General features: G+C 44.4%; 1 protein-coding gene across 3 annotated transcripts in view; it reads right to left on the bottom strand.

Moving 5' to 3' along the window:
* The window catches only part of LOC106583173 (disco-interacting protein 2 homolog B-A), a 73,245-nt gene that overhangs the window by 14,468 nt on the left and 32,275 nt on the right, over window positions 1-26,502 (bottom strand). Inside the window, exons 3-29 of one of the 3 annotated variants that reach the window (XM_045705286.1) lie at window positions 22,162-22,341; window positions 19,169-19,294; window positions 18,651-19,010; window positions 18,400-18,552; window positions 17,548-17,667; window positions 17,142-17,339; window positions 16,264-16,355; window positions 14,231-14,341; window positions 11,937-12,060; window positions 8,867-8,976; window positions 8,689-8,791; window positions 8,489-8,553; window positions 8,312-8,405; window positions 8,101-8,220; window positions 7,748-7,862; window positions 7,376-7,515; window positions 6,912-7,048; window positions 6,704-6,784; window positions 6,330-6,457; window positions 4,229-4,343; window positions 3,775-3,976; window positions 3,511-3,623; window positions 3,106-3,129; window positions 1,030-1,110; window positions 791-914; window positions 531-652; window positions 249-360 (exon numbers count right to left, since the gene is read on the bottom strand). In XM_045705286.1, the coding sequence (XP_045561242.1) occupies window positions 249-360; window positions 531-652; window positions 791-914; window positions 1,030-1,110; window positions 3,106-3,129; window positions 3,511-3,623; window positions 3,775-3,976; window positions 4,229-4,343; window positions 6,330-6,457; window positions 6,704-6,784; window positions 6,912-7,048; window positions 7,376-7,515; window positions 7,748-7,862; window positions 8,101-8,220; window positions 8,312-8,405; window positions 8,489-8,553; window positions 8,689-8,791; window positions 8,867-8,976; window positions 11,937-12,060; window positions 14,231-14,341; window positions 16,264-16,355; window positions 17,142-17,339; window positions 17,548-17,667; window positions 18,400-18,552; window positions 18,651-19,010; window positions 19,169-19,294; window positions 22,162-22,341 (3,450 nt within the window). The remainder of the gene's footprint in view (window positions 1-248; window positions 361-530; window positions 653-790; window positions 915-1,029; window positions 1,111-3,105; window positions 3,130-3,510; window positions 3,624-3,774; window positions 3,977-4,228; window positions 4,344-6,329; window positions 6,458-6,703; window positions 6,785-6,911; window positions 7,049-7,375; window positions 7,516-7,747; window positions 7,863-8,100; window positions 8,221-8,311; window positions 8,406-8,488; window positions 8,554-8,688; window positions 8,792-8,866; window positions 8,977-11,936; window positions 12,061-14,230; window positions 14,342-16,263; window positions 16,356-17,141; window positions 17,340-17,547; window positions 17,668-18,399; window positions 18,553-18,650; window positions 19,011-19,168; window positions 19,295-22,161; window positions 22,342-26,502) is intronic. The other 2 variants (XM_045705287.1, XM_045705288.1) reach the window with 2 other exon arrangements.

The following is a 26,502-nucleotide window of genomic DNA, read 5'->3' as shown; positions in this document are numbered from 1 at the left end:
AATTGCAGGAAAGTAGCTTGAAAACTGCAAAAATTCTCTGATGTCTATAGGCTGCCCTTTAAAATGTTCCTTCTTAGGGCCTGAGAATTGTTCGTCTGGCCATGCACTGCTGAAGTCATAGTAAAACTCCTTGTATGCTATTTTTATCTCATTCGAGTTGTGTTCTGATAAGGGTGTCCCTGATGAATTTGCTATCACAAAAGGGGTCCCCTGCGACACATTTTTTTAGAACACCTGTTCTATGGTACCTGTGTCTATGATTGTCGGCCATGTTTTAATGTTCACAGTGGCAGCAGCCTCTTTTGAGCGCAGGGTCCTCATGAGGTTCTGAGTGGTGAGGATACAGGCAGCTTTACTGACCTGGGGACAGACAGAGGCATCACAAAGAACATGTTAGTTAGTAGAAAAATATGGTTCCAACTTCCTACCTTAGGAAGACCAAAATAATGACATCCAAACACCATGCTCATAAAATAGCACCCAACCTCATACACTCAGGTGATCAAAAGATAGCACACATACACACTTACGTCGATGATCATGCGGACAGTGGGCAGTGTGGCTGCCAGGTTCTGTGGGTGAGGAGGTCTGACAGTGACAGGAACACAGCCAGCATACAGGCAGCCATAGAAAGAGGCTATCAGATCAATACCTAGAGTGAGAGACAGAACGAGAGAGTGACTATAACTGTAAGTCATCCTGAATGGGTATGTATGACTATGCCAGTATCAGTGCCAGTATGACAGATGGACAAACAGAGACAGGCGGACGGACAGACGGAAGGACCCACCAGGAGGGTAGAGCAGCACCACATTGTTCCCGGTGTTGATGCTGCCTTTCTCTATGAGAGCTGCTGCAATCTTCTCCGCCCGCTTGTGCAGCTGCACACACGTTGCTGTGGATACAACTAGCCCCTGAAGCACATGAGTTAGAGAGAGAAGGGCAAGGGGTTTATTTACAACTGTATATGAGGGGGGGGTTATGTTTATTGTATGTGTGAGAGTGAGTCTATAAGTGTGAGAGTACTACCTTTGCATTGAGCAGCACATAGAGACAGTGGTCTGGATCAGTCTGTGCCCTCCACTGTAGAGCCTCGGACAGGAACTGGTGCTGAGGAGAGAAAAGAGGGTCAAAGGTCATTCCATAGCAATCATGTCAATATGGATATCAATTTTATATCAACAAGATTATAATACATTTATATAAAGTTATGCCAAAATAACCACAAAGAAATATAATAGGAGTTTTATTTTGCTGATGGGAGGAACTCGATAGAACTTTAATTTCCTCAAGTTCATTCTCTTAAGTTAAGTCTAAGGTTTGATTTAATTTGATTTGATTTGATTTAAGGTCATGAAGATGGTCAATACAGTCACTCTGCAGTAAATAACCCTGGAGCCAAAATGTCCTCCGTAGGCAGCTTTTCTACCAGGAGGAAGGAAACTGTCACTCCCATTGGCAAATCAACAAGCAAATGGACAATTTAGAACATGCAGCAATAGCCAAACTACTTCTTAAAATAATGAACTTGATTTCAGTTGTAGTTAACAATGATGTGGAGAGATCCATTGGGGAGAGAAAGCAAAGCACATAAAGAGGAGATGTGAATGTCTGGATCTCTGGAAGATGGCTTGCCAGGGACTTCCTCTGAGTCCACACAACTCTGCAGATCAGCATGGCCTGTGTGTGTAGCAACGGTCATCAAAAAAAAAATGTATTCTAATAAATGCAACAGTTGGACAATGGATAAAGATACTCCACATTTTTAAAATGTTTTAAATACATCAGATATTGACTAAATTATAGCACAAACATTTTAGTTCAGGGAGTTTGGTGGGAATTCAGGTATTCAACTTATTGTCAAATGTCACTTTTATTTTTTAGAATGCACTCATATATACATTTTCTAGAATCTACTCATATATACGCATTTTCTAATGCTATTTTATTTTATTTTATATTTTGTGTTAAAAGAAAGAAAATTTGATGAGCCCAATTTGCATGAATACACTTGGTGGTTTGCAAATCTGAAAACATTAACATAAAGGGGTGGAACAGGGCTGCAACCTCCACAGACTTGCTCTATTTAGGCCTACACTCAACTGCACTGTCTCGACTGCATGTCGTCACGTTCTGTTGCATAATTCAACAAGTGTGTCAATAGCAGGATACCCTCGGATTAAAAACCAAAACGACTCTAGATGACACCTATCTACACATACTTTACATTGTTTGCGAGATCAGACATAACATCAGTACAATCTGTGATCTTTTTCGGAAGTTGCTTAAATTTAAGTACACCTCATTTGTAAACATTTGAACTGTATTAAATTATTACTTTTTTCAATTCCCTAAAAATTAACACCCATCAAATCAAAAGTTTACTTTCTTCTCTTTCTTGTGATGTAAGCGTTGAGACGAGGCATTAAATCCCAGACAAAGCTTTAGTGTTCTTATAGATGCAACGGAAAGACAATGTATTCCATTGAGCCCATTTCAGCCATTACCGGGGTGTGTTTGACAGGTCATTACAAACATTTACGCAGTCGTAATGTTAAAGGGAAAAAACCTCAGGCACAAGCAAGAGTATCAAAGAGTCGCAGGAGTAAAATGAAGGCAACAATCTAATGATATTTAAGTGACAAGTGGATTTTGCACCCTTCAAACACAGGAAACAGATGGCTGAAAAAGACAGCTCCTCAAGTAGGAGGGGCATGCGAGTTGCGAGTGTGTGTGTATATATATATATTTATATATGAATGTGTGTACTACTTTGAACATTCAGAGGTGATGGAGGGCAATGGAAAGCATGGGGCATCAGGTGGCATTAAGAGGTACGACGACAGACTGTCACCATAACTGTGCTGTGATCCAGAAAAATAACAGAAAACTGCATAATACATTGGTATATGCAGATTCCGAGCATTACTTCTGACACCATGCAAGAGCTCACATCTTGCCAGAACTTGCATCCATAGAAAGATCTGTGTGTGCAACTGAAGAATGGCTCCATTCACATTTGGAGCTTCACTGTACAGCACATTGCAGACAAAAGCAAAGGTAGGACCGGGGTGTTACAGAGTTAGAGGGGGCAGTAGCTCTTACCATGATAGTAGGCCACATACGGAGCTATATAGATCCAGAGAGACGGGTGCATTAGGACAGAGGAGAGGAGAGAATGCATCATGTTGCCAACATGGTTTACCAGCTATCTTGTCCTGTCCAACTAAATAGCTAGTAAACACTTATTGGACCACTGGTGGCAAAGAGGCCGCACACCACTGCAGGCAAGCCCATATTGGACCGCTGTTTGCAACCAATATGGTAGTATTATGCCGCTGGCAGCCTAACAGCATACTAACTGTGAGTTGGCATGCCATTGTTAGTAGTGTTGGCTACCATCAGGTTATTAGTGCCAGCTACCGCTATCGTCCCTACCCTGCTATGGGCCAGCGTGCATGTGGGTCCTTTCTAACTGGTGTGATGAGAGAGGTCCTGAGGTGGTCCTACCTTCCTGACCAGGTCCTGGTCCTCGATCATTCCCAGATCCCTGCCTGCTGCCTGGGCTATCCTCTTCCCTGCTACCAGGTTCCCCACCATGATGGAGGCTGGACCCACACCCACTAAAGAGAAAGAGAGAGAGAATATGTGAGAGAGAGAAAGATGCATATTTACAATCAGATAAACAGTCCCTAGCTCAAAAGACATGGTAACTGTAAGCCAAATCAATTGCCAAGTTTTGCTGTATGATCCCCTGAACTGAGCCTACTGTACCTGGCTGTTTCTGCCGTGGTTTGGGGAGGTTGGTGACACAGGTATGGGGGCACATGAGGATGTTACAGGGGTGCAGGTTGCCATCCAGGAAGTTCTGCTTGGTCTCAAAGATGTGGATCCCTCCCAGGTGGGTCTTGGGTAACGTGTTGGCAGGCACCAGGGCTAGGCAGTACAGACCCACCTGGTGGATACTGTCAATGGCCTGGACAATGCACACACACGCACACACGCACACACACACACACACACACACACACACACACACACACACACACACACACACACACACACACACACACACACACACACACACACACACACACACACACACACACACACACACACACACACACACACACAACTCCTCAGTTAGACAACTTCCCTGTACATTGAAATCAGTGGTGTTTGTTTTGGAATGTACCAGGAAAGAGGTGTTTGTAGAGGGGTTAGCTACCTGCAGCACTCTGCTCATCCACTGGAAACTGTCCTCCTCACTGGCATCTGGTCTCTGCTCTGCCACAATAACTATCCTCTCATCATAAAACACCGTCACAGAGAACACCGCAATCCTGACACACACACGCGGATTAGAATGTCTACTGTGCAATGATCCATAGTCACACACACACACATAGTTGAAGTCGGAAGTTTACATACACTTAGGTTGGAGTCATTAAAACTCGTTTTTCAACCACTCCACAAATTTCTTGTTAACAAACTATAGTTTTGGCAAGTCGGTTAGGACATCTACTTTGTGCATGACATAAGTCACTTTTCCAAAAATTGTTTACAGACAGATTATTTCACTTATTATTCACTTTATCATAATTCCAGTGGGTCAGAAGTTTACATACACTAAGTTGACTGTGCCTTTAAACAGCTTGGAAAATCCCAGAAAATGATGTCATGGCTTTAGAAGCTTCTGATAGGCTAATTGACATCATTTGAGTCTATTGGAGGTGTACCTGTGGATGTATTTCAAGGCCTACCTTCAAACTCAGTGCGTCTTTGCTTGACATAATGGGAAAATCAAAAGAAATCAGCCAAGACCTCAGAAAAAAACATTGTAGACCTGCACAAGTCTGGTTCATCCTTGGGAGCAATTTCCAAACACCTGAAGTTACCACGTTCATCTGTACAAACAATAGTACGCAAGTATAAACACCATGGGACCATGCAGCCGTCATACCGCTCAGGAAGGAGACGTGTTCCGTCTCCTAGAGATGAACGTACTTTGGTGTGAAAAGTGCAAATCAATCCCAGAACAACAGCAAAGGAGCTTGTGAAGATGCTGCAGGAAACAGGTACAAAAGTATCTATATCCACAGTAAAACGAGTCCTATATCGACATAACCTAAAATGCCGCTCAGCAAGGAAGAAGCCACTGCTCCAAAACCGCCATAAAAAAAGCCAGACTACGGTTTGCAACTGCACATGGGGACAAAGATCGTAGTTTTTGGAGAAATGTCCTCTGGTCTGATGAAACAAAAATAAAACTGTTTGGCCATAATGACCATCGTTATGTCTGGAGGAAAAAGGGGGAGGCTTGCAAGCCCAAGAACACCATCTCAACCGTGAAGCACGGGGGTGGCTTGCTGCAGGAGAGACTGGTGCATTTCACAAAATAGATGGCATCATGAGGATGGAAAATTATGTGGATATATTGAAGCAACATCTCAAGACATCAGTCAGGAGTTAAAGGTTGGTCGCAAATGGGTTTTCCAAATGGACAATGACCCCAAGCATACTTCCAAAGTTGTGGCAAAATGGCTTAAGGACAACAAAGTCAAGGTATTGGAGTGGCCATCACAAAGCCCTGACCTCAAGCCTATATAAAATTTGTGGGCAGAACTGAAAAAAACGTGTGCGAGCAAGGAGGCCTACAAACCTGACTCAGTTACACCAGCTCTGTCAGGAGGAATGGGCCAAAATTCACCCAACTTATTGTGGGAAGCTTGTGGAAGGCTACCCGAAACATTTGACCCAAGCTAAACAATTTAAAGGCAATGCTACCAAATACTAATTGAGTGTGTGTAAACTTCTGACCCACTGGGAATGTGATGAAAGAAATAAAAGCTGAAATAAATCATTCTCTCCTATTATTCTGACATTTCACATTCTTAAAATAAAGTGGTTATCTTAACTGACCTAAGACAGGGAAGTTTTACTAGGATTAAATGTCAGGAATTGTGAAAACCTTTGGCTAAGGTGTATGTAAACTTCCGACTTCAACTGTATGTATTCATTACACATAAATACACATCCACACATAAAGCAGAGAACACCACAATTCCTACACACACAAAACCACTCTGAAGAAGACAATGCTCTGATCATTAGCTGATCGTTTCCAAGCCATAGGAATCCCCACCCACTTTAAAATGGTGGAAGCCCTCAATGACAACGTCCACGCAAAAACAAGTTATTTCCCAGTAATGATCGCTACACATCTCTATGCTCAATCCCCACTACAATTGACTCACACTGCACAGATCTCATCCAATGTTGATTCAAATACATGCTGACCCATGCGCACACACACACACAGTAATCACCTTCCGCGATACACAGTCTTGACAGGCTCCACGGCCAGTGCTGTGGCCACCAAGTCATCAGCGTTGTGTCTCCTCCCACTCACCATCAGCAGGCCTTCGTTCTTCCCCACCACAAATATCAGACTGCCCTGTAGAAGGGTTAGACACAGCCGTCAATACAGACTGACACACAAACGCTCGCAGATATGGACGCGCGCGCGCACACACACACACACACACACACACACACACACACACACACACACACACACACACACACACACACACACACACACACACACACACACACACACACACACACACACACACACACACACACACACACACACACACACACACACACACACACACACACACACAACATTCCTACTTACGGGTCCTACAAAGCCTAGGAGTCCAGATCTCACAAAAGGGATCTCTCCAATAGGAGCACCAAGAGTATTGACAGGAATCACCTATAGACAGACATGTTTCATTAAAATGTCTAATAGAAGAAGTGTTGAACAGCATATTGGTGTGTCTGACCAGGTGTAAGATGTGCTGTAACACATAAGGGGGAATTGAATGGTTGTGGGTCCGTACCTCAAAGGTGTTCTTGGTGACTCCTGGTAGGCCATAGTACATGTTGCCTCCGGCACGAGAGTTCACCACGATCTCCCCTATCTCATCTGTCTTACACAGCTGAGGAGGCCCTTCAGGCTTCACTATACACATCAGAGCTGCAGACACACACGAGACAGGCTTCACTATACACATCAGAGACACAGAGACAGGCTTCACTATACACATCAGAGACAGGCTTCACTATACACAGAGATACAGAGACAGTCAGCTGCACACAATAATGCAGAAACCTATTTACACATAAAGAAACAAAATGGACATGCCGTGGAGGTGATTTGGAATCCCACTCTTGTGATGAATGACTGTAGCCATGCCTGAGACTTCTAAGCCAGTTACACACATACACATGGATTTCACTCCTGATGTCTTTCCCCATTTCTCTCGCTCTTCTACACTGTGCACCACCTATCCCCTCTCCTCACCTCCAGGCATCACGTGACCCACGTCCTGCACGGTGAGGGCAGAGTTCTTGTCCTCCGCGTTGACCCTGATGACCCCGTGACTTAGACCCCCCATGGAGAGGATGGCCCTGGCTGGGATGGGCGTCCCTGGCACCCCCGGCCTGCACACAGAGGGGCACAGGACAGGGATTTTACAGAAAAATATACACATACTGCCGAAAGAGGATCCTTTAATCCATACATGCTTTCAATCATTGAAGGTGCAGTATGTAACTTTAATTTACTCCCATTTTTCCAGAGGCAAATCAGGGTACTACAAACACATTTTGCCAAGTAGCAAAACAAAACACAAACTGTTACATTCACCAAGAAGACCCATCAGGCCTATCCTACCTGCGGATGGCCACCGTCATGGCCTCAGGGGAGGTGGCACAGGGACAGATGACCTCTGGCTTCAACCCGTGGATCTGGAACACGTTGAGGAAGGCATCACAGGATGACACCGACCCTAAGGGAGAGACACAGATAGAGACATCTCACAACACTGACCGTTTTTAGAGGGCATCTATTCTAACCATACAGGTTAGAATACTGTCCTACTGCATGTGGGACGTTTGCTCTATGTCAGCCCCACTGACTGCCTGGAAGTTGCCATGCAGACCAGTTCCAAGCATGTCTGCCACCTGTAGTTCCAGTGTGGCTTCCAGAGACTACATTTCCCTGCATAGACTACATTTCACACTCACAGGGGTTGGCTCCATCAGCAACAATGAGCATGTGCAGTGATGCCAGGCTGGTGTCCCTCTGTTCCCTGTGTGCCATCATGGCCCAGTGCAGGTCACGACACTTCACCAAGGCAACGCGTGCTACGGGGGAAGAGGAGGGACAAATGAGTACATTAACCTCAGTGTTCTCATGGTCACACGGAGCGAGAGAGTGTGGAGGTGGTGTAACTACCTTTGTGTATGTGGACCCTCTGAACCCAGGAGAGAGGGCAAGCCTTCATCACAGCGTAGGGCACACTGATGGTGTGGATCCTGTTCATTACACTCTGAAAGAAGAACAAAATACAACTTATTAAACGGAAATACATATGATATGAAATCAGTTTACCAGTAACTATTATCCTCCCACCGTGAGAACTCCATGCCACAGGCCCATGTCCTTTTTAAAGTCCAGAACGTTCACTAGTGTCTCACCTAAGAACAGAAACAGATAAGTCCCCATGAGCAGCATCCTTTAAACACTTGTTCCCTGTGTATCATCCTCATAAAGATGCCATAAACTTACTCTCACGATAGAGTATGCCTCTCTGATATAGTGTAGTTCCTCACCCTCACAGTAGTTGCAGGCCTGGGTCAGTGCTTGACAATGGGTCAACATGGCCACCTTAGACACAGCCACACCCATCACTGTGCCCTCCTTACTAGCCTTGTACTAGAGGGAGAGAAAACACAATTATTTAGGATTAGATTAGGAGTACAAACATATGCACGTGCACACACATCTCACCTCTATGTATGCAGGGTCAGTGTTAGCTGTAGGGATGTGGGGCTGCCAGTCCTTGCCAGGTTTGGTGAGGTACTTGGAATCTGTCACCACCCACTTTAGCCGAGGCCAGCCTATAAGAGACAGTCAATATCATACACCAGCCAATCAACTTCATTAAAAAGAGACTCGTAGCGAAAGAGGAAAGGTATCACATTTGGATCTCTAGAGACAATGGTTGTGTTTGAGATCGACCAGATTGCAGTCACCGACTCGATGACTAGAACCACCTGGCTTCCTAAATAACTACTCATTATTATTTGTAGATCAGTCAGTCTACTTAGTCAGTCAGCTGTGACGGAGTAACAGCTGACTGATCTACAAATAATAGGTCACCTAACCTAGAATTCCTTACAAACAAATGCCAACCGCAATATCTACCAAGAGAATTCTCTTCGATTATAATCACAGTCGTGTATATCCCCCCCAAGCAGACACCTCGACGGCCCTGAAAGAACTTCATTGGGCTCTATGTAAACTGGAAACCACATATCCTGAGGCTGCATTTATTGTAGCTGGGGATTTTAACAAGGCTAATCTGAAAACAAGGTTCCCTAAATTTTATCAGTATATTGAATGCACGACCCGGGCTGGCAAAATTCTGGATCATTGTTATTCTAACTTCCGCGACGCATACAAAGCCATCCCTCGCCCTCCTTTTGGCAAATCTGACCACGACTCCATTTTGTTGCTCCCAGCCTATAGACAGAAACTAAAACAGGAAACGCCCGTGCTCAGGTCTGTTCAACGCTGGTCCGACCAATCTGATTCCACGCTTCAAGATTGCTTTGATCACGTGGACTGGGATATGTTCCGGTTAGCGTCGAACAACAACATTGATGTATACGCTGATTCGGTGAGCGAGTTAATTAGCAAGTGCATCGGTGATGTTGTACCCACGGCGACTTTTAAAACCTTCCCCAACCAGAAACCGTGGATTGATGGCAGCATTCGGGCAAAACTGAAAGCATGAACCTCTGCTTTTAAATCAGGGCAAGGCGACCGGAAACATGACCGAATACAAACAGTGTAGCTATTCCCTCCGCAAGGCAATCAAACAAGCTAAGCGTCAGTATAGAGATAAAGTAGAGTCGCAATTCAACGGCTAAGACACGAGAGGTATGTGGCAGGGTCTACAGTCAATCAAGTACTACAAAGAGAAAACCAGCCCAGTCGCGGACCCCAATGTCTTGCTCCCAGACAAACTAAACAACTTCTTTGCTCACCTTTGAGGACAATACAGTGCCACGGACACGGCCCGCTACCAAAACCTGTGGGCTCTCCTTCACCGCAGCCAACGTGAGTAAAACATTTAAATGTGTTAACCCTCGCAAGGCTGCCGGCCCAGATGGCATCCCTAGCCGTGTCCTCAGAGCATGCGCAGACCAGCTGGGTGGTGTGTTTACAGACATATTCAATAATCCCTATCCCAGTCTGCTGTTACCACATGCTTCAAGAGGGCCACCATTGTTCCTGTTCCCAAGAAAGCTAAGGTAACAGAGCTAAACGACTATCGCCCCGTAGCACTCACCTCGTCATCATGAAGTGCTTTGAGAGACTAGTCAAGGATCATATCACTTCCACCGTATCTGACACCCTAGACCCACTCCAATTTGCTTACCGCCCCAATAGGTCCACAGACGACGCATCGCAATCACACTGCACACTGCCCTAACCCATCTGGACAAGAGGAATACCTATGTAAGAATGCTGTTCATCGACTACAGCTCAGCATTTAACATCATAGTACCCTCCAAACTCGTCATTAAACTCGAGACCCTTGGTCTTGACCCCGCCCTGTGCAACTGGGTCCTGGACTTTCTGACGGGACGCCCCCATGTGGTGAGGGTAGGAAACAACATCTCCACCCCACTGATCCTCAACACTGCGGCCCCACAAAGGTGCATTCTCAGCCCTCTCCTGTACTCCCTGTTCACCCATGACTGCGGGGCCATGCACACCTCCAACTCAATCATCAAATTTGCAGACGACACTACAGTTGTAGGCTTGATTACCAACAACGACAAGACGGCCTACAGGGAGGAGGTGAGGGCTATCGGAGTGTGGTGTCAGGAAAATAACCTCACACTCAACGTCAACAAAACAAAGGAGATGATCGTGGACTTCAGAAAACTGCAGAGGGAGCACCCCCCTATCCACATCGACGGGACAGTAGTGGAGAAGGTGGAAAGTTTTAAGTTCCTTGGCGTACACATCACAGACAAACTGAAATGATCCACCAACACAGACAGCGTGGTGAAGAAGATGCAACAGCACCTCTTCAACCTCAGGAGGCTGAAGAAATTTGGCTTGTCACCAAAAACACTCACAAACTTTTACAGATGCACAATCGAGAGCTGTACCAGGCTGTATCACCGCCTGGTACGGCAACTGCTCCGCCCACAACCGTAAGGCTCTCCAGAGGGTCGTGAGGTCTGCACAACGCATCACCGGGGGCAAACTACCTGCCCTCCAGGACACCTACATCATTCAGAAGGCGAGGTCAGTACAGGTGCATCAAAGCTGGGACCGAGAGACTGAAAAACAGCTTCTATCTCAAGGCCATCAGACTGTTAAACAGCCATCACTAACATTGAGTGGCTGCTGCCAACATACTGACTCAAATCTCTAGCCACTTTAATAATACAAAATTGGATGTAATAAATGTATCACTAGTCACTTTAAACAATGACACTTTATATAATGTTTACATACCCTACATTACTCATCTCATATGTATATACTGTACTCTATACCATCTACTGCATCTTGCCTATGCCGTCCGGCCATCGCTCATCCATATATTTATATGTACATATTCTTATTAATTCCTTTACACTTGTGTGTAAAAGGTAGTTGTTGTGAAATTGTTGGATTACTTGTTAGATATTACTGCATGGTCAGAACTAGAAGCACAAGCATTTTGCTACACTCGCATTAACATCTGCTAACCATATGTATGTGACCAATAAAATTTGATTTTATTTGACATTGATGCTCTGGAACACGGCCAGTAATAGAGGCAGCTCCTGACCTTTAAACTGTAGAATCTCTCCAGTGGGCATCTTGGGAAGTCCCTTCAGACAGATCTCACTGGTCAGAGCCAAACTCACACTACAGCTGCCCAGCAGGAAGCCCACCTGACTACTTCCTGCATCCTGGTGGCAGAACAACAATGACAAATGGAGTCAATCACAGAGCAGATTGACAGTGGCTTGCGAAAATATTCACCCCCCTGACATTTTTCCTATTTTGTTGCCTTACAACCTGGAATTAAAATTGATTTTGGGGGGTTTGTATCATTTGATTTACACAACATGCCTACCACTTTGAAGATGCAAAATTTTTTTTTTATTATTGTGAAACAAACAAGAAATAAGACTTGAGTGTGCATAACTATTCATCCCCCCCAAAGTCAATATTTTATAGAGCCACCTTTTGCAGTAATTACAGACGCATCTCTTGGGGTATGTCTCTATAAGCTTGGCACATCTAGCTACTGGGATGTTTGCTCATTCGTCAAGGCAAAACTGCTCTAGCTCCTTCAAATTGGATGGGTTCCTCTGGTGTAAAGCAATCTTTAAGTCATACCACAGATTCTCAATTGGATTGAGGTCTGCGCTTTGACTAGGCCGTTCCAAGACATTTAAATGTTTCCCCTTAAACCATTTGAGTGTTGCTTTAGCAGTATGCTTAGGGTCAGTGTCCTGCTGGAAGGAGAACCTCTGTCCCAGTCTCAACTCTCTGGAAGATTGAAACAGGTTTCCTGCAAGAATTTCCCTGTATTTAGCGCCATCCATCCTTCCTTCAATTCTGACCAGTTTCCCAGTCCCTGCCGATGAAAAACATCCCCAAAGCATGATGCTGCCACCACCATGCCTCACTGTGGGGATGCTGTTCTCGGGGTGATGAGAGGTGTTGGGTTTGCGCCAGACATAGCGTTTTCCTTGATGGCCAAAAAGCATGTATCTATAAGCTTGGCACATCTAGCTACTGGGATGTTTGCTCATTCGTCAAGGCAAAACTGCTCTAGCTCCTTCAAATTGGATGGGTTCCTCTGGTGTAAAGCAATCTTTAAGTCATACCACAGATTCTCAATTGGATTGAGGTCTGCGATTTGACTAGGCCGTTCCAAGACATTTAAATGTTTCCCCTTAAACCATTTGAGTGTTGCTTTAGCAGTATGCTTAGGGTCAGTGTCCTGCTGGAAGGAGAACCTCTGTCCCAGTCTCAACTCTCTGGAAGATTGAAACAGGTTTCCTGCAAGAATTTCCCTGTATTTAGCGCCATCCATCCTTCCTTCAATTCTGACCAGTTTCCCAGTCCCTGCCGATGAAAAACATCCCCAAAGCATGATGCTGCCACCACCATGCCTCACTGTGGGGATGCTGTTCTCGGGGTGATGAGAGGTGTTGGGTTTGCGCCAGACATAGCGTTTTCCTTGATGGCCAAAAAGCAACATTTTTGTCTCATCTGACCAGAGTACCTTCTTCCAAATGTTTGGGGAGTCTCCCACATGCGTTTTGGCAAACACCAAACGTGTTTGCTTATTTCTTTCTTTAAGCAACGGCTTTTTTCTGTCCACTCTTCCGTAAACCCCAGCTATGTGGAGTGTACGGCTTAAAGTAGTTCTATGGACAGATACTCCGATCTCCGCTGTGGAGCTTTGCAGCTCCTTCAGGGCTATCTTTGGTCTCTTTGTTGCCTCTCTGATTAATGCCCTCATTGCCTGGCCCGTGAGTTTTGGTAGGTTTGTTGTGGTGCCTAATTCTTTCCAATTTTAATAATGGATTTAATGGTGCTCCGTGGGATGTTAAACATTTCTGATATTTTTGTATAACCCAACCCTGATCTGTACTTCTCCACAACTTTGTCCCTGACCTGTTTGCTGAGCTCCTTGGTCTTCATGGTGCCCCTTGCTTAGTGGTGTTGTAGACTCTGGGGCCTTTCAGAACAGGTGTATATATACTGAGATCATGTGACAGATCATGTGACAATTAGATTGCACACAGGTGGACTTTATTTAACTAATTATGTGACTTCTGAACGTAATTGGTTGCACCCGATCTTATTTAGGGACTTCATTGCAAATACATATGCAGGCATCACTTTTCTGTTTTTTGAAACAAGTATTTATTTTTATTTCACTTCAACAATTTGGACTTTTTTGTGTATGTCCATTACATGAAATCCAAATAAAAATCCATTTAAATTACTGGTTGTAATGCAACAAAATAGGAAAAAGCCAAGGGGGATGAATACTTTTGCAAGGCACTATAACAGCATGTCAATGTGAGTTTGAATAAGTTCCAATGGCATGTCCATTACCTTGCGAGACAGAGGTACCTCTATAGGGACAGGGATGACCTCAGCCAACAGGCAGCCATAGAAGGCCACCAAAAACATCCCAGGGTCACTGTTAGGGAACACTAGAGCCACCTACAGGAAATAAAAGAAAAAAACTAAGTTGATGCATGGACCTTAAAACCTGTTGAGTATAGGGGGCAGTATTTTCACGGTCGGATGAAAAACGTACCCAAATTAAACTGCCTACTACTCTGGCCCAGAAACTAGAATATGCATATTATTAGTAGATTTGGATAGAAAACACTCTGACGTTTCTAAAACTGTTTGAATGATGTCTGTGAGTATAACAGAACTCATATGGCAGGCAAAAACCTGAGAAAAATCCAACCAGGAAGTGGGAAATCTGAGAATTGTAGTTATTCTTTTGAATCCCTATCGAAACTACAGTGTCTGTGGGGTCACGTTGCACTTCCTAAGGCTTCCATTGGCTGTCAACAGCCTTTAGAAAGTGGTTTCATCATTCTCCTGTTACTGGGCAGAGAATAGTAGCTCAGTCAATGAGTGGACTGCCTGAGGACAAAGGGCTTGGTTATGTGCGAGCCCGCAAGCGCACCATTCCTTCTTTTTCTCCTGGAATGAATACGCTATTGTCCGGTTGGAATATTATCGCATTTTGACGTTAAAAATACACTAAAGATTGATTGTAAACAATGTTTGACATGTTTCTACAAACGGTAATGGAACATTTTGACTTTTCGTGTCTCGATTTGCACTCGCGCATTATGCCTTTGGATAGTGATCTGAACGCATGAACAAAACTGATGTATTTGGACATAAATATGGAGTATTTCGAACAAAACAAACATTTATTTTGGAAGTAGGAGTCCTGGGAGTGCATTCCGCTGAAGATCAGCAAAGGTAAGGAATGATTTCTAACACTAATTCATAGTTTTGTTGATGCCAAAATGTATAGCTTGCATTGATGGTTGAGCTATGTACTCAGAATATTGAACAATGTGCTTTCTCCGTAAAGTTATTTTGAAATCTGACATAGCGGTTGCATCAAGGAGTAGTGTATCTAAAATTCTTTAAATAATTGTTATATATTTTGTCAACATTTATGATTAGTATTTCTGTAAATTAATGTGCTCATTCACCGGAAGGTTTGGTGGGAATACATTTTCTGAACATCACGCGCCAATGTAAAATGCTGTTTTTGGATATAAATATGAACTTGATCGAACAAAACATACATGTATTGTGTAACATGATGTCCTATGAGTGTCATCTGATGAAGATCGTCAAAGGTTAGTGCTTCATTTTAGCTGTATTTTGGGTTTTTGTGACACATCTCCTTGCTTGGAAAATGGCTGTGTGGTTATTGTTTGTATTTGTACTGTCCTAACATAATCTAATGTTTTGCTTTCGCTGTAAAGCCTTTTTGAAATCGGACAATGTGGTTACATTAAGGAGAAGTGTATCTTTAAAATGGTGTAAAATAGTCGTATGTTTGAGAAATTGAAATTATTAGATTTTTGATGTTTTGTATTTCGCACCCTGCTGTTCCATTGGGTGTTGGCTAGGCGTTCCGCTAGCGGAACGTCTGTCCTCAACAGGTTCATTATGCAGAAATCGCTCCGCCATTTCTTGGTTGCTAAAATTCAAATAGTTCGCCTCATTTCAGTTTATGTGAAAAAACAAGCAAGTATTCTGTAGCGTAGAGAATCATTGTACCATCTAAACCATTATCAAATATATTTTCTATAAGCAAAAATATTGTATTTTCAGCTGTTTGAAGCTGGTGTACAAAACCGAAATTAAAAGATGAAAAACTTAAGCACGGGAAGCATAGAAATAGTGCACATAGAATATATCTACCACTTCTTAGACATGTGCTCAATGAGAATGAAAGATCTATAGCAAAAATTTCTATGTGAATTTGGTCAGATTGCCCAAAAAGTTACATATTGCAACTTTAATTTATGGGATTGTTCTGACGCTATATCATTACGACACAGAGGGAAGTAGAATTAGTGTGAGTCGGTGTGTCTCACCCTGTCCCCAGGCTTGAGGACCTGCTCGTTCTTGGGCCCCAGTTTATTGAGGAGGGTGTAGGCCAGCTTCACACTGCGGCTCCACAGCTTCCCTGATGGAGGAAGAAGGGGAGGAGGGAGGGTGGGCATTGTAAATAACAGTGGCACACTCTGACAATCAATCTCATACTCCTCCTCTCATAACCCTCCATTACTTTGATTACTCTATCCACACCATGTCTACAGTATAGTACCAACAATAACCTGAAATAATATAAGAAATAAATGATCCAGGGCCAGACCTTGACCCTCCCTATATAGTAAGTAGAGTTATTTAAATGTAAGCAATCGTATTACCATGAGGGGTTTAAGACTGTGACGTACCGTACGTCAGTGTGTACAGGGGTTTGTGTGTGGGCCAAGTTTCTTACTGTACGTCAGTGTGTACAGGGGTTTGTGTGGGCCAAGTTTCTTACTGTACGTCAGTGTGTACAGGGGTTTATGTGTGGGCCAAGTTTCTTACTGTACGTCAGTGTGTACAGGGGTTTGTGTGTGGGCCAAGTTTCTTACTGTACGTCAGTGTGTACAGGGGTTTGTGTGTGGGCCAAGTTTCTTACTGTACGTCAGTGTGTACAGGGGTTTGTGTGTGGGCCAAGTTTCTTACTGTACGTCAGTGTGTACAGGGGTTTGTGTGTGGGCCAAGTTTCTTACTATACGTCAGTGTGTACAGGGGTTTGTGTGTGGGCCAAATTTCTTACTGTACGTCAGTGTGTACAGGGGTTTGTGTGTGGGCCAAGTTTCTTACTGTACGTCAGTGTGTACAGGGGTTTGTGTGTGGGCCAAGTTTCTTACTGTACGTCAGTGTGTACAGGGGTTTGTGTGTGGGCCAAGTTTCTTACCGTACGTCAGTGTGTACAGGGGTTTGCCAGTGATGTCCAAGGCGGTGAGGGCGGGGCTCTTGCCCTGTGTGGCCCCCCAGCGAACCAGGGCAGCCTGGAGGGCAGGGGGCCAGTTACTGACCACCCCCAGGGGCTCCCCCTTCACTGGGATGATCTGACGTCCCTCTGGCCGCGGGGTGTTGGGGTCTGGCTGAGGCACTGGAGGAGACGGGGGAGCAGTATTAACCAGAGAGCACCTTTGAGGTTGGTACAGAGGGGTGGAAATGAAAATATTGTAGGTGACATTGACAGAGATATAGTCTGATCTCAGATCTGTTTGTGCTGACTGGAGTTGGCAAGACTGCACTAACAGGTCTGGTACCGGGCTAAGAGAGATCTACTAATTGAAGAATAAATGGTGACTCACCCTCTACAATTTCCTCCTGGTCGTCCATGAAGAACTCACTGAGCGGGGGCCTCTTGGGCCTCTTCAAGGTGTTGAGCAGCTGCTGAATCTTAGTGGACACCCTGCTGTTAATCGGGACACCTGGAGGGTGGGGGGTGGGTAGTCCGACAAACACTGTCACACACACATAAACACACACACTCTCCCTGCCCCGATACACAAAGTCTTGATTTCACACACAACTCTGGCTTGCCTTATTTCGCCAGAACATTTCTCCACTCTCAGTCTGCTAGTTTTTTAATCCACATCATAATTTCCCACTGCAAGCAGGTTTTTTTCTTAAATTCTTTTTAGAATGAAAGCCAGTAGACAAAGGGCTCCCTCTACACCAGGACTGGGAGGGTCGGAGTGAGGTAGGAGGGAATAGGAATCATTGGATTCATAATAGGAAAACACATGAGGATTCATCAGTTTCAGAGGATGGTTCTGGTTTCAGAGATCTACTATTCTCCCTAAAATCATACGGTACAAACAGAGGGTAAGAACAAGTCACAAGGCACAAACAGTACACAGACGTATACATTCTCATAGGGAAATGTGTTACCTCTTCTGTTACCTATTGCCAGTCAATATAACATGTGACAGGGTGGAAAAAGACCAGAAGAAAAGAAAGCAACATGGTTTGGTTAATGATATGGTCCAGTCGGAAAGCAAAATGTTATTCAAGAAAAAATACTTATTTCTTCAAAAAAGTTATTTTCAATGGAAATGCAAAATTGTATGAATCGACGAGGACACACACTCACAATCTCACACACACTTCCGTACTCCTACGTGACCCATCACACACACACACAGAGATGCTATTCTTACCGTCGGCTGTCTCCATCATGCCGGAGCGACTCTGTCCACGGCTCATCCCCTGGACCACGGGAGGGTTGTTGGGCCGGTCCACCTGAGAGAAGTCCCTGGCCTGGGGGGCCGCTGTTGTCACATCTGGGGGAGGGGTACTGTTCTCTGAAGGGCCTGGGAGGAAGACAGGGTGATTTTATCTGCTCAGTTTACCTAATATAGAGTTACAGGTCATGGCGTTCTAGTGTTGTGGTCATGAGGACATATCTTACCGATGCGTGCGTGAGCCAGCATGTCAGCTATGACTGGATGCTGTGGCTGTAGTTGTGGCTGGTACTGGGGCTGATATTGGGGCTGATACTGGGGCTGATACTGGGGCTGATACTGGGGCTTGTACTGGGGCTGGGCTTGGGGCTGGGATGGTTGAGGCTGGGGCTTGCCCTCTCCATGGGACAGGGTGGAGGAGGCAGAGGAGGAGGTGGACGAGCCTTGGACAGAGTGGTTGATCCAGGAGTCAGGGCTCTGCAGACTGGGGGGCTGCAGCAGAGAGGGAGTGTCCAGAGCCTCCAAATCGACTCCCACTGACGACTGCCTCAGCAGAGCACCCTCATCCTCTGAACCTGACGACGAGTCTGAGATAGGAGAAAGCGTAAGAGAGATGGAGAGAATTAGAAAGAGAGCGTGTGACATTAGGATTAAACTCTACAGTACTAACAATAAAGCTTACGTAGGCTGTTCCTGAGGAAATAGAAGCAGTCAGGCTGATTTGAGGGGGTCAGTCCTACGCTACCTGGTGGGGTGCAGTTGATGACGGGCGACTGGACGTAGGTGGAGCGGCGTTTGGTGGGCATGGGCAGTGCCATCTTCTCCTCCTTGTGTTTGGCCAACGCAGCCTGCACCGTCTCTGTGTGGATATCTGAGGCAACGAGAGAGAGAGAGAGAGGGAGAAAGGGAGAGAGAGAAGGGAAGAAGGCAAGAGGAAGAAATTCCCCTTTACAATTTGGATGATCGGATAGGGATGGAGAGGATGAACTTGAACATGAGAACACCCACAGATAAACTTGAGTTTTACAGAATTTTTTCTTCTGAAATCTAAGTGAAACTGCCAGTGACGGAGACCTTTCAATAATCTTTATTCCATAGATATTGATGCATAAAGACAATCAGTGTTCTGTCAACACAGTAAAAGCTGAAGTGACGTTTGACTTTTAACCATCAGAGGAGAAGAGACGCCAGTTAGGTCCTGCTGTAACAGGAAATCACTGTTTGTGTGCTGGAGAGAGAGGGTCTATTACCATCCTCACCCATCCCTTACCTTTAGAAAGTATTCACAGCATACCCCTCGACGTTTTGGAATACTTATCTAATCAAGATATATTAATGTTTTATTTTCCATCGATTATTTTATAAATGCTCAAATTTTTCTTTCACTTTGACATTACAGAGTATTTTGCGTACATCATTGACAAAAAAATGACAATTACGCACCCACCCAACCAACACCCACCGCCTGCCCCCCCCACACACACACACACACACACACACACACACACACACACACACACACACACACACACACACACACACACACACACACACACACACACACACACACACACACACACACACACACACACACACACACACACAGAACTCATGTGCAGAAGACACACAGGCAACCACAGATACATTTCTTCATGAGAGATACAATCAGAATGGAATGGAAGAGAATCTACATAAACCATCATCAAAAACAAGACATTGCTTAACCAACACTATAGAATGTCACAAGATAACATTTGATTCTTCTAAAAATAGACTGCTATTCTGTTTCCATTCTTCCCATACGCTGCATGCCCAATCATTCGTCGCCATAGAAACATGAGAGAATGACCATCACATATGTCTGAGAGGCCGAGAGGCGTCTCCGTGGATATAGGTGAGGTTGCCAGGTGTTAAGATGTTAACATTGTAAGGCGTCTCTCCTCCATCTCTCTGGCCCCACACGGCAACCAACAAATGCATAGCAGAGACTACACACTAGAAGCACCTCAGCCTAGCAACACACACACACTGGCTGCTACCTTCCACACACCCATGTAAATGCATATAGGCTACATACACGTGCACACAAGACAATCCCTTCTGGATCTAAACATCAATAATATTACTGACAGCTAATTGTACATCTCTACATCCTCTTGCCCGCTGTCTTCCTTTCTCTGTACCCCCCCCCCCCCATGAGACTGAGGTGTCAGCAGGTTCATCATAAGGAGGACTAAACCACCCAGACCTGCATCTCCCTGGCCCCTCACTCTATCCCTACTCTGTATCCCTCCTCTGTATCCCTCCTCTGTATCCCTCATCTGTATCCCTCATCTGTATCCCTCCTCTGTATCCCTCCTCTGTATCCCTCCTCTGTATCCCTCCTCTGTATCCCTCCTCTGTATCCCTCCTCTGTATCCCTCCTCTGTATCCCTCCTCTGTATCCCTCCTCTGTATCCCTCCTCTGTATCCCTCCTCTGTATCCCTCTCTTATTCCCTCTCTTATTCCCTCTCTTATTCCCTCTCAGTCCCGCTCCATTTCTTTGTGATATTCCTCTGTTATCCAGTAATAAAACAGTGTTTTCCCTCAATACTCTTCAAAGTCCTCCATTATCCCTGCATCCTATTTGTTTCCACCTGACTACCAGCTACCACTCCCTTTCCCTCTTTCCCAATCCTTCTTCGCTTTGCCCCAAATCCAGTCGGACTTCCAGCAAGATCCCCAGAGATCCCTTCAGATATCAAATGGAACTTGAAGAAAACGTTCATGCAGTTGTCTCTATCTGGTCAGCCGTCCTATAGGATCCAATAGATCACACACAATGGTAGTCCTTCAGCCCCTCCGGCACATCAGACTGGCATCGATTTAGTGTGTGTGTGTGTGTGTGTGTGTGTGTGTGTGTGTGTGTGTGTGTGTGTGTGTGTCTCACGTGAGAGGCGAGACCAGTCTGATGCAGAGGCTGTCCAGACAGGGAAGGGAGGAGAGGGAAGTGGAAGGAGAGAGAAACAGTAGAGCATGAAGCTGCCTAGAGGGAGGATACATTTACACTGTGTGCACCTAGTAACAGAAGGAGAGAGAGAGTAAAACAGTGAGAGAGAGACAGAGAGCGAGAGAGGGGGAGAGCAAGAGAGAGAGAGAGCAAGAGAGAGAGAGAGCAAGAGAGAGAGAGAGAGAGAGAGAAATCAGTTATTTAGTGTCTTTTCAACCATCTAAAGATCCATTCTAACAATCCTTCCCTGCAATCTTTAGAATCTACAACAGAATTCTATAGTTCTGAGTTCATCCATCCTGTTTAGTATTCCCCCTGCTCTCTCCACAGCCCAGCACATTGCCAAGCCGTGACATCCCTCCACACTCACAATGTGAGGGATCTGGACTCCTGGGCTCCCCTGTAGAGGGGCTGCTGAACACTGTAAGAAGTATAGGGACTTTTCTTTCTCCACAACCCAACAGGACACACACACACATGACCTCAGACAGTGTTCACACTCCAACACACACGTGCAAAGCAGTGCTGCCCTTTTATTGGTATTTGAGACAATTATGGGATTACGAGATTCTGCTTCAAAACTGTATTACTGGTTATATTGATCGAAATTAAAGAAAATACTGAGAGAATAGATCAAACCAAACATGAATGAGAAACTCAACATTATTGACTATGACTGGATTTCCTTAGGTGACTAAGTGTCGATTTAAAAACGTAAACTTATGTAAGGAGAGAAGTTGTTGCTCACCTGATCGGTAACGGTCATCCCTGGTCCCTCCGCTGCGGTGCGGTCGTCGGGAGCGGCGATCACGGTAGCGAGAAGAGGAGCTGGGGGGAGGAGCCTGTGTGTGAGCGTTGACATGGGTGGAGCCAGAAGCGTTGCTAGGACCAGGAGCATGCGCGTCATAGGCAGGAGGGGGAGGTTCTACTGGGGAGCACAACAAAAATTAAGTAGATGATTAGGAGATCACAAGACAGTAAACAAAGTACATAGTATATAGAAGGTCATGTACCACAGAGTACATATATAGAGATGTGGCTATGTCCTTTCCATAGATGCAGACAGAAAGGGCTCAGAACTCTCCACGCCTTCAGTTCTTCCCTTGACCCTTGACCTGACTAGGGCTGTGGCGGTCATGAAAATTTGTCAGCTGGTGATTGTCAAGCAAATAACTGTCGGTCTCACGGTAATTGACCGTTAATTAACATAATCACATTTAGCATCTCTGGGCTTCGACACACAGCCTACAAGCCACTGATGCAGACCTTTGAAACATTTCCATTTTGAAAAGTCTAATAAATCCATGTTATATAGCCTACACCATCACAATACATCCATTATTTATTTTAGACTGGTCTAAAGAAACATGATATGAAGAAAATGTAGTCTATTTCAAAAGAACAGAATAGCATACTTGACTTAGGTTAGGCCCTGATCTGGCTATTGTCACGTCCTGACCAGTAAAAAGGGTCATTTGCCATTGTAGTATGGTCAGGGCGTGGCAGGGGGGTTGTTTTTGTGTGTTTTGGGGTTGGTTTGTTTAGAGGGGATTTGTTCTAGTTTTCATTTTCTATGTTCTTTTTCTATGTGTGGCCGAGTATGGTTTCCAATCAGAGGCAGGTGTCTTTCGTTGTCTCTGATTGGAAGCCATACTTAGGCTGCCTGTTTTTTCCTTTGGGTTTGTGGGTGGTTGTTTTCTGTATAGCCTGTGTGCCTTATGGAACTGTTTCGTCGTCTGTTTATTTTGTTTTGAGTGTTCTCTCTAATAAAGTAAGAAGATGAGCACTATACCCGCTGCATTTTGGTCACCTTTCATCAACGCCTCTGACAGCTATGCCATATGGCTGTGGGCTACACTAGTTAATTTAGCAGACAAGAATTCCGTGGCATTATTTTATATTATTTTGTAGTATGAAGAATACAATTGAACATATCTGAATGAAACAGAAAGGATATTTTCTCCAAAACTATTTGAGGGAGTGCGTACATGCAGCTATTCTGTGTTGAGCGGTTAACAAACAAGGTCCTCCTATATGTTTAATTTAGAGTTATTTATGCAACTTTAGTTGTGATTAGGGTTGCAAAGGGTCGGAAACTTTCCGGTAAATTTCCAGGAATTTCCGGAAATTTTCCATGGGAAGTTAAGCCAGGGAATTTTGCTTAAATTCATAAAAAAGTTAGCTTATGACAGTGAAACTTTTTTTGTGGGATACACATAAGGCAATTCTAGGTCTTGTGGCATATTTTGGTTAAACTATCCACTATTCAATGCATGCACAGTGCATTCTTCCATCACATGTGCAGTGCACTCTTCCATCACATGTTCAGCTGATTCTCAAGATATTGCATACTAATGAGATTCTATTGAGCCCACACTACTACACTGTCTGAGCCAAGGACTACATGCTTTCTGGTAAGTTTAGATTACAATATTGGATGGGGTGAATATATTTTATATGACATACATGATTTTCTGTTAACTAGAAAATAGTAGCCTACAGCAAAATGTGTTTAAATCCTTTCTAACTTGTTAACAATTTCTGCTAGTTAGATTTTGCTACCATGTGGGATTTAGCTTGCTTGAGCCTGCTAACTGAGGAGTGTTAATTCACCTGTGTCCATACATATTTCATTTTAAAACATTTATCTTACAAAGGAGTTGTTTAATACAACTGCTTAACTATTTATCTGTACATGGAATGGTATTATTATTTTTTTACTCATTCTTTTCCCAATCTTTACAGGAAAATGCCACGGGCACTATCTGATGTGTGGAGACATTTCACTGCAGCTAATGTAGAAGGAAAAGCTGTGTACATTTGCAAATACTGTGCCAAATCATATGTGAAGAATGCAACAAAGATGCAGAATCATCTGGCCAAATGCATAAAGTTCCCTCAGCGTTCACAACAAGCAACCTCTGAGAAAAGTCCCTCTACTTCTATTCGAGGTGAAAATGATAAAATCAGACACCTTATCGATAGCAAGAGCTCATGGTCCTTCTGGAATCAGAAGTTTTTTTGACTCAATGGAAGAAAGTAGTCAGAGAAATGCTGATGAATGTCTTGCTCCAGCTGTGTATGCAATTGGTTCACCTCTGATGCTCACAGGCAATGTGTATTGAAAGAGAATTCTGAATGTTCTCTGCCCAGCATACACCCCTCCAACCAGACATGCTTTATCTACTCATTTGCTGGATGCAGAGTTCAACAGAGTTCAAGTGAAGGTCAAGCAAATCATAGAGAAAGCAGACTGTATTGAAATCATCTCTGATGGGTGGTCGAATGTTCATGGGCAAGGAATAATTAACTACATCATCTCCACCACTCAACCAGTATTCTAGAAGAGCCCAGACACAAGGGACAACAGACATACCAGTCTCTACATTGCAGATGAGCTGAAGGCAGTCATCAATGACCTTGGACCACAGAAGATATTTGCACTGGTGACAGACAATGCTGCGAACATGAAGGCTGCTTGGTCTAAAGTGGAGGAATCCTACCCTCACATCACACCCATTGGCTGTGCTGCTCATGCATTGAATCTGCTCCTCAAGGACATCATGGCACTGAAAACAATGGATACACTCTACAAGAGAGCCAAGGAAAAGGTTAGGTATGTGAAGGGTCATCAAGTTATAGCAGCAATCTACCTCACCAAGCAAAGTAAGAAGAATAAGAGCACCACATTGAAGCTGCCCAGCAACCACCGATGGGGTGGTGTTGTCATCATGTTTGATAGTCACCTGGAGGGAAAGGAGTCTCTCCAAGAAATGGCCATATCACAGTCTGCCGATATGGACAGCCCCATCAAGGGGATCCTCCTGGATGATGTATTTTGGGAGAGAGTGGTAAGCAGCCTGAAACTCCTGAAACCTATAGCAGTAGCCATTGCACGGATTGAGGGAGACAATGCCATCCTGTCTGATGTTCAGACTCTGCTTGCAGATGCAAGAGAAGGAATCCGTACTGCCCTGCCCACTTCACCGTTACTCCAAGCAGAGGAAACTGCAGTTCTGAAATACATCAAAAAGCGTGAAGACTTCTGCCTGCAGCGAACATGTTGGTCCCCAAGTATGCTGGCAAGAGCATCCTGTCTGGTGCAGAGATCAGCAAGGCCTATGGTCTCATCACTACCATGTCTCGCCACTTTGGCCTGGATGAGGGAAAGGTTCTTGGCAGTCTGGCGAAGTACACTTCCAAGCAAGGGCTTTGGGATGGAGATGCAATATGGCAGTCGTGCCAACATATCTCATCAGCCACTTGGTGGAAAGGACTTTGTGGATTTGAGGCGCTTTCCCCTGTTGCCTCCATCATCCTCCAAATCCCAACAACATCAGCCGCCTCAGAGCGCAACTGGTCCTTGTTTGGGAACACACACACCAAAGCACGCAACAGGCTGACCAATACAAGGGTTGAAGAATTGGTGGCCATCCAGGATAATTTGAGGCTTTTTGAGCCTGACAACGAGCCATCCTAAACAAGGTTGGAAAGTGACAGTGAAGATGAGGCCTCAGAGTCTGATGTTCAAGAGGTGGACATTGAGGAGGTCCAGGGAGAAGACATGGAAGCCTGAGAGGAAGACCACCAAAGGTTTAGTTTCTAGACTATCATTTTACAGATGTATGTCAAACGTTTTTGGGAGATGTGTTGGATCATTGGGGATCATTCAATATTCCCTTTCTTTTGTTGTTCAGTGAAATCATCCCATGTAACGAGTCAACTCATTTAATTAAAGTTCAATTCGTAACTAAATCGTTTTTTTTTTTTTTCTATTGGAAGGATTTAATCATTTGCAATTATGTCTACTTATGATAACTTAAAAGGTTTATGTTTCTGTCTTCATATGAGATGGTAAATATATCCAATGCAAAAAACATCTACATTTATAATGGTATTAATATTAATTCCCATATATTCCTGTTAATTCCCGTATATTCCAGTTAATACCCACGGAAAGTTTCCACCTCTGACTTATCCCCAAAATGTGCAACCCTAGTTGTGCTACATACATTGGGCTATATGTTTTGATTTTGAATACATTCTAAGGCTGCATGATGCGACTCTAAAGATGATTTGAAAAAAGTTG

The sequence above is a fragment of the Salmo salar genome, chromosome ssa22 (assembly GCF_905237065.1).
Source record: "Salmo salar chromosome ssa22, Ssal_v3.1, whole genome shotgun sequence".
Classification (NCBI taxonomy): Eukaryota; Metazoa; Chordata; class Actinopteri; order Salmoniformes; family Salmonidae; genus Salmo; species Salmo salar.
Note: the sequence above shows the minus strand (reverse complement) of the source record. Positions and strands in the feature narration are given on the sequence as shown.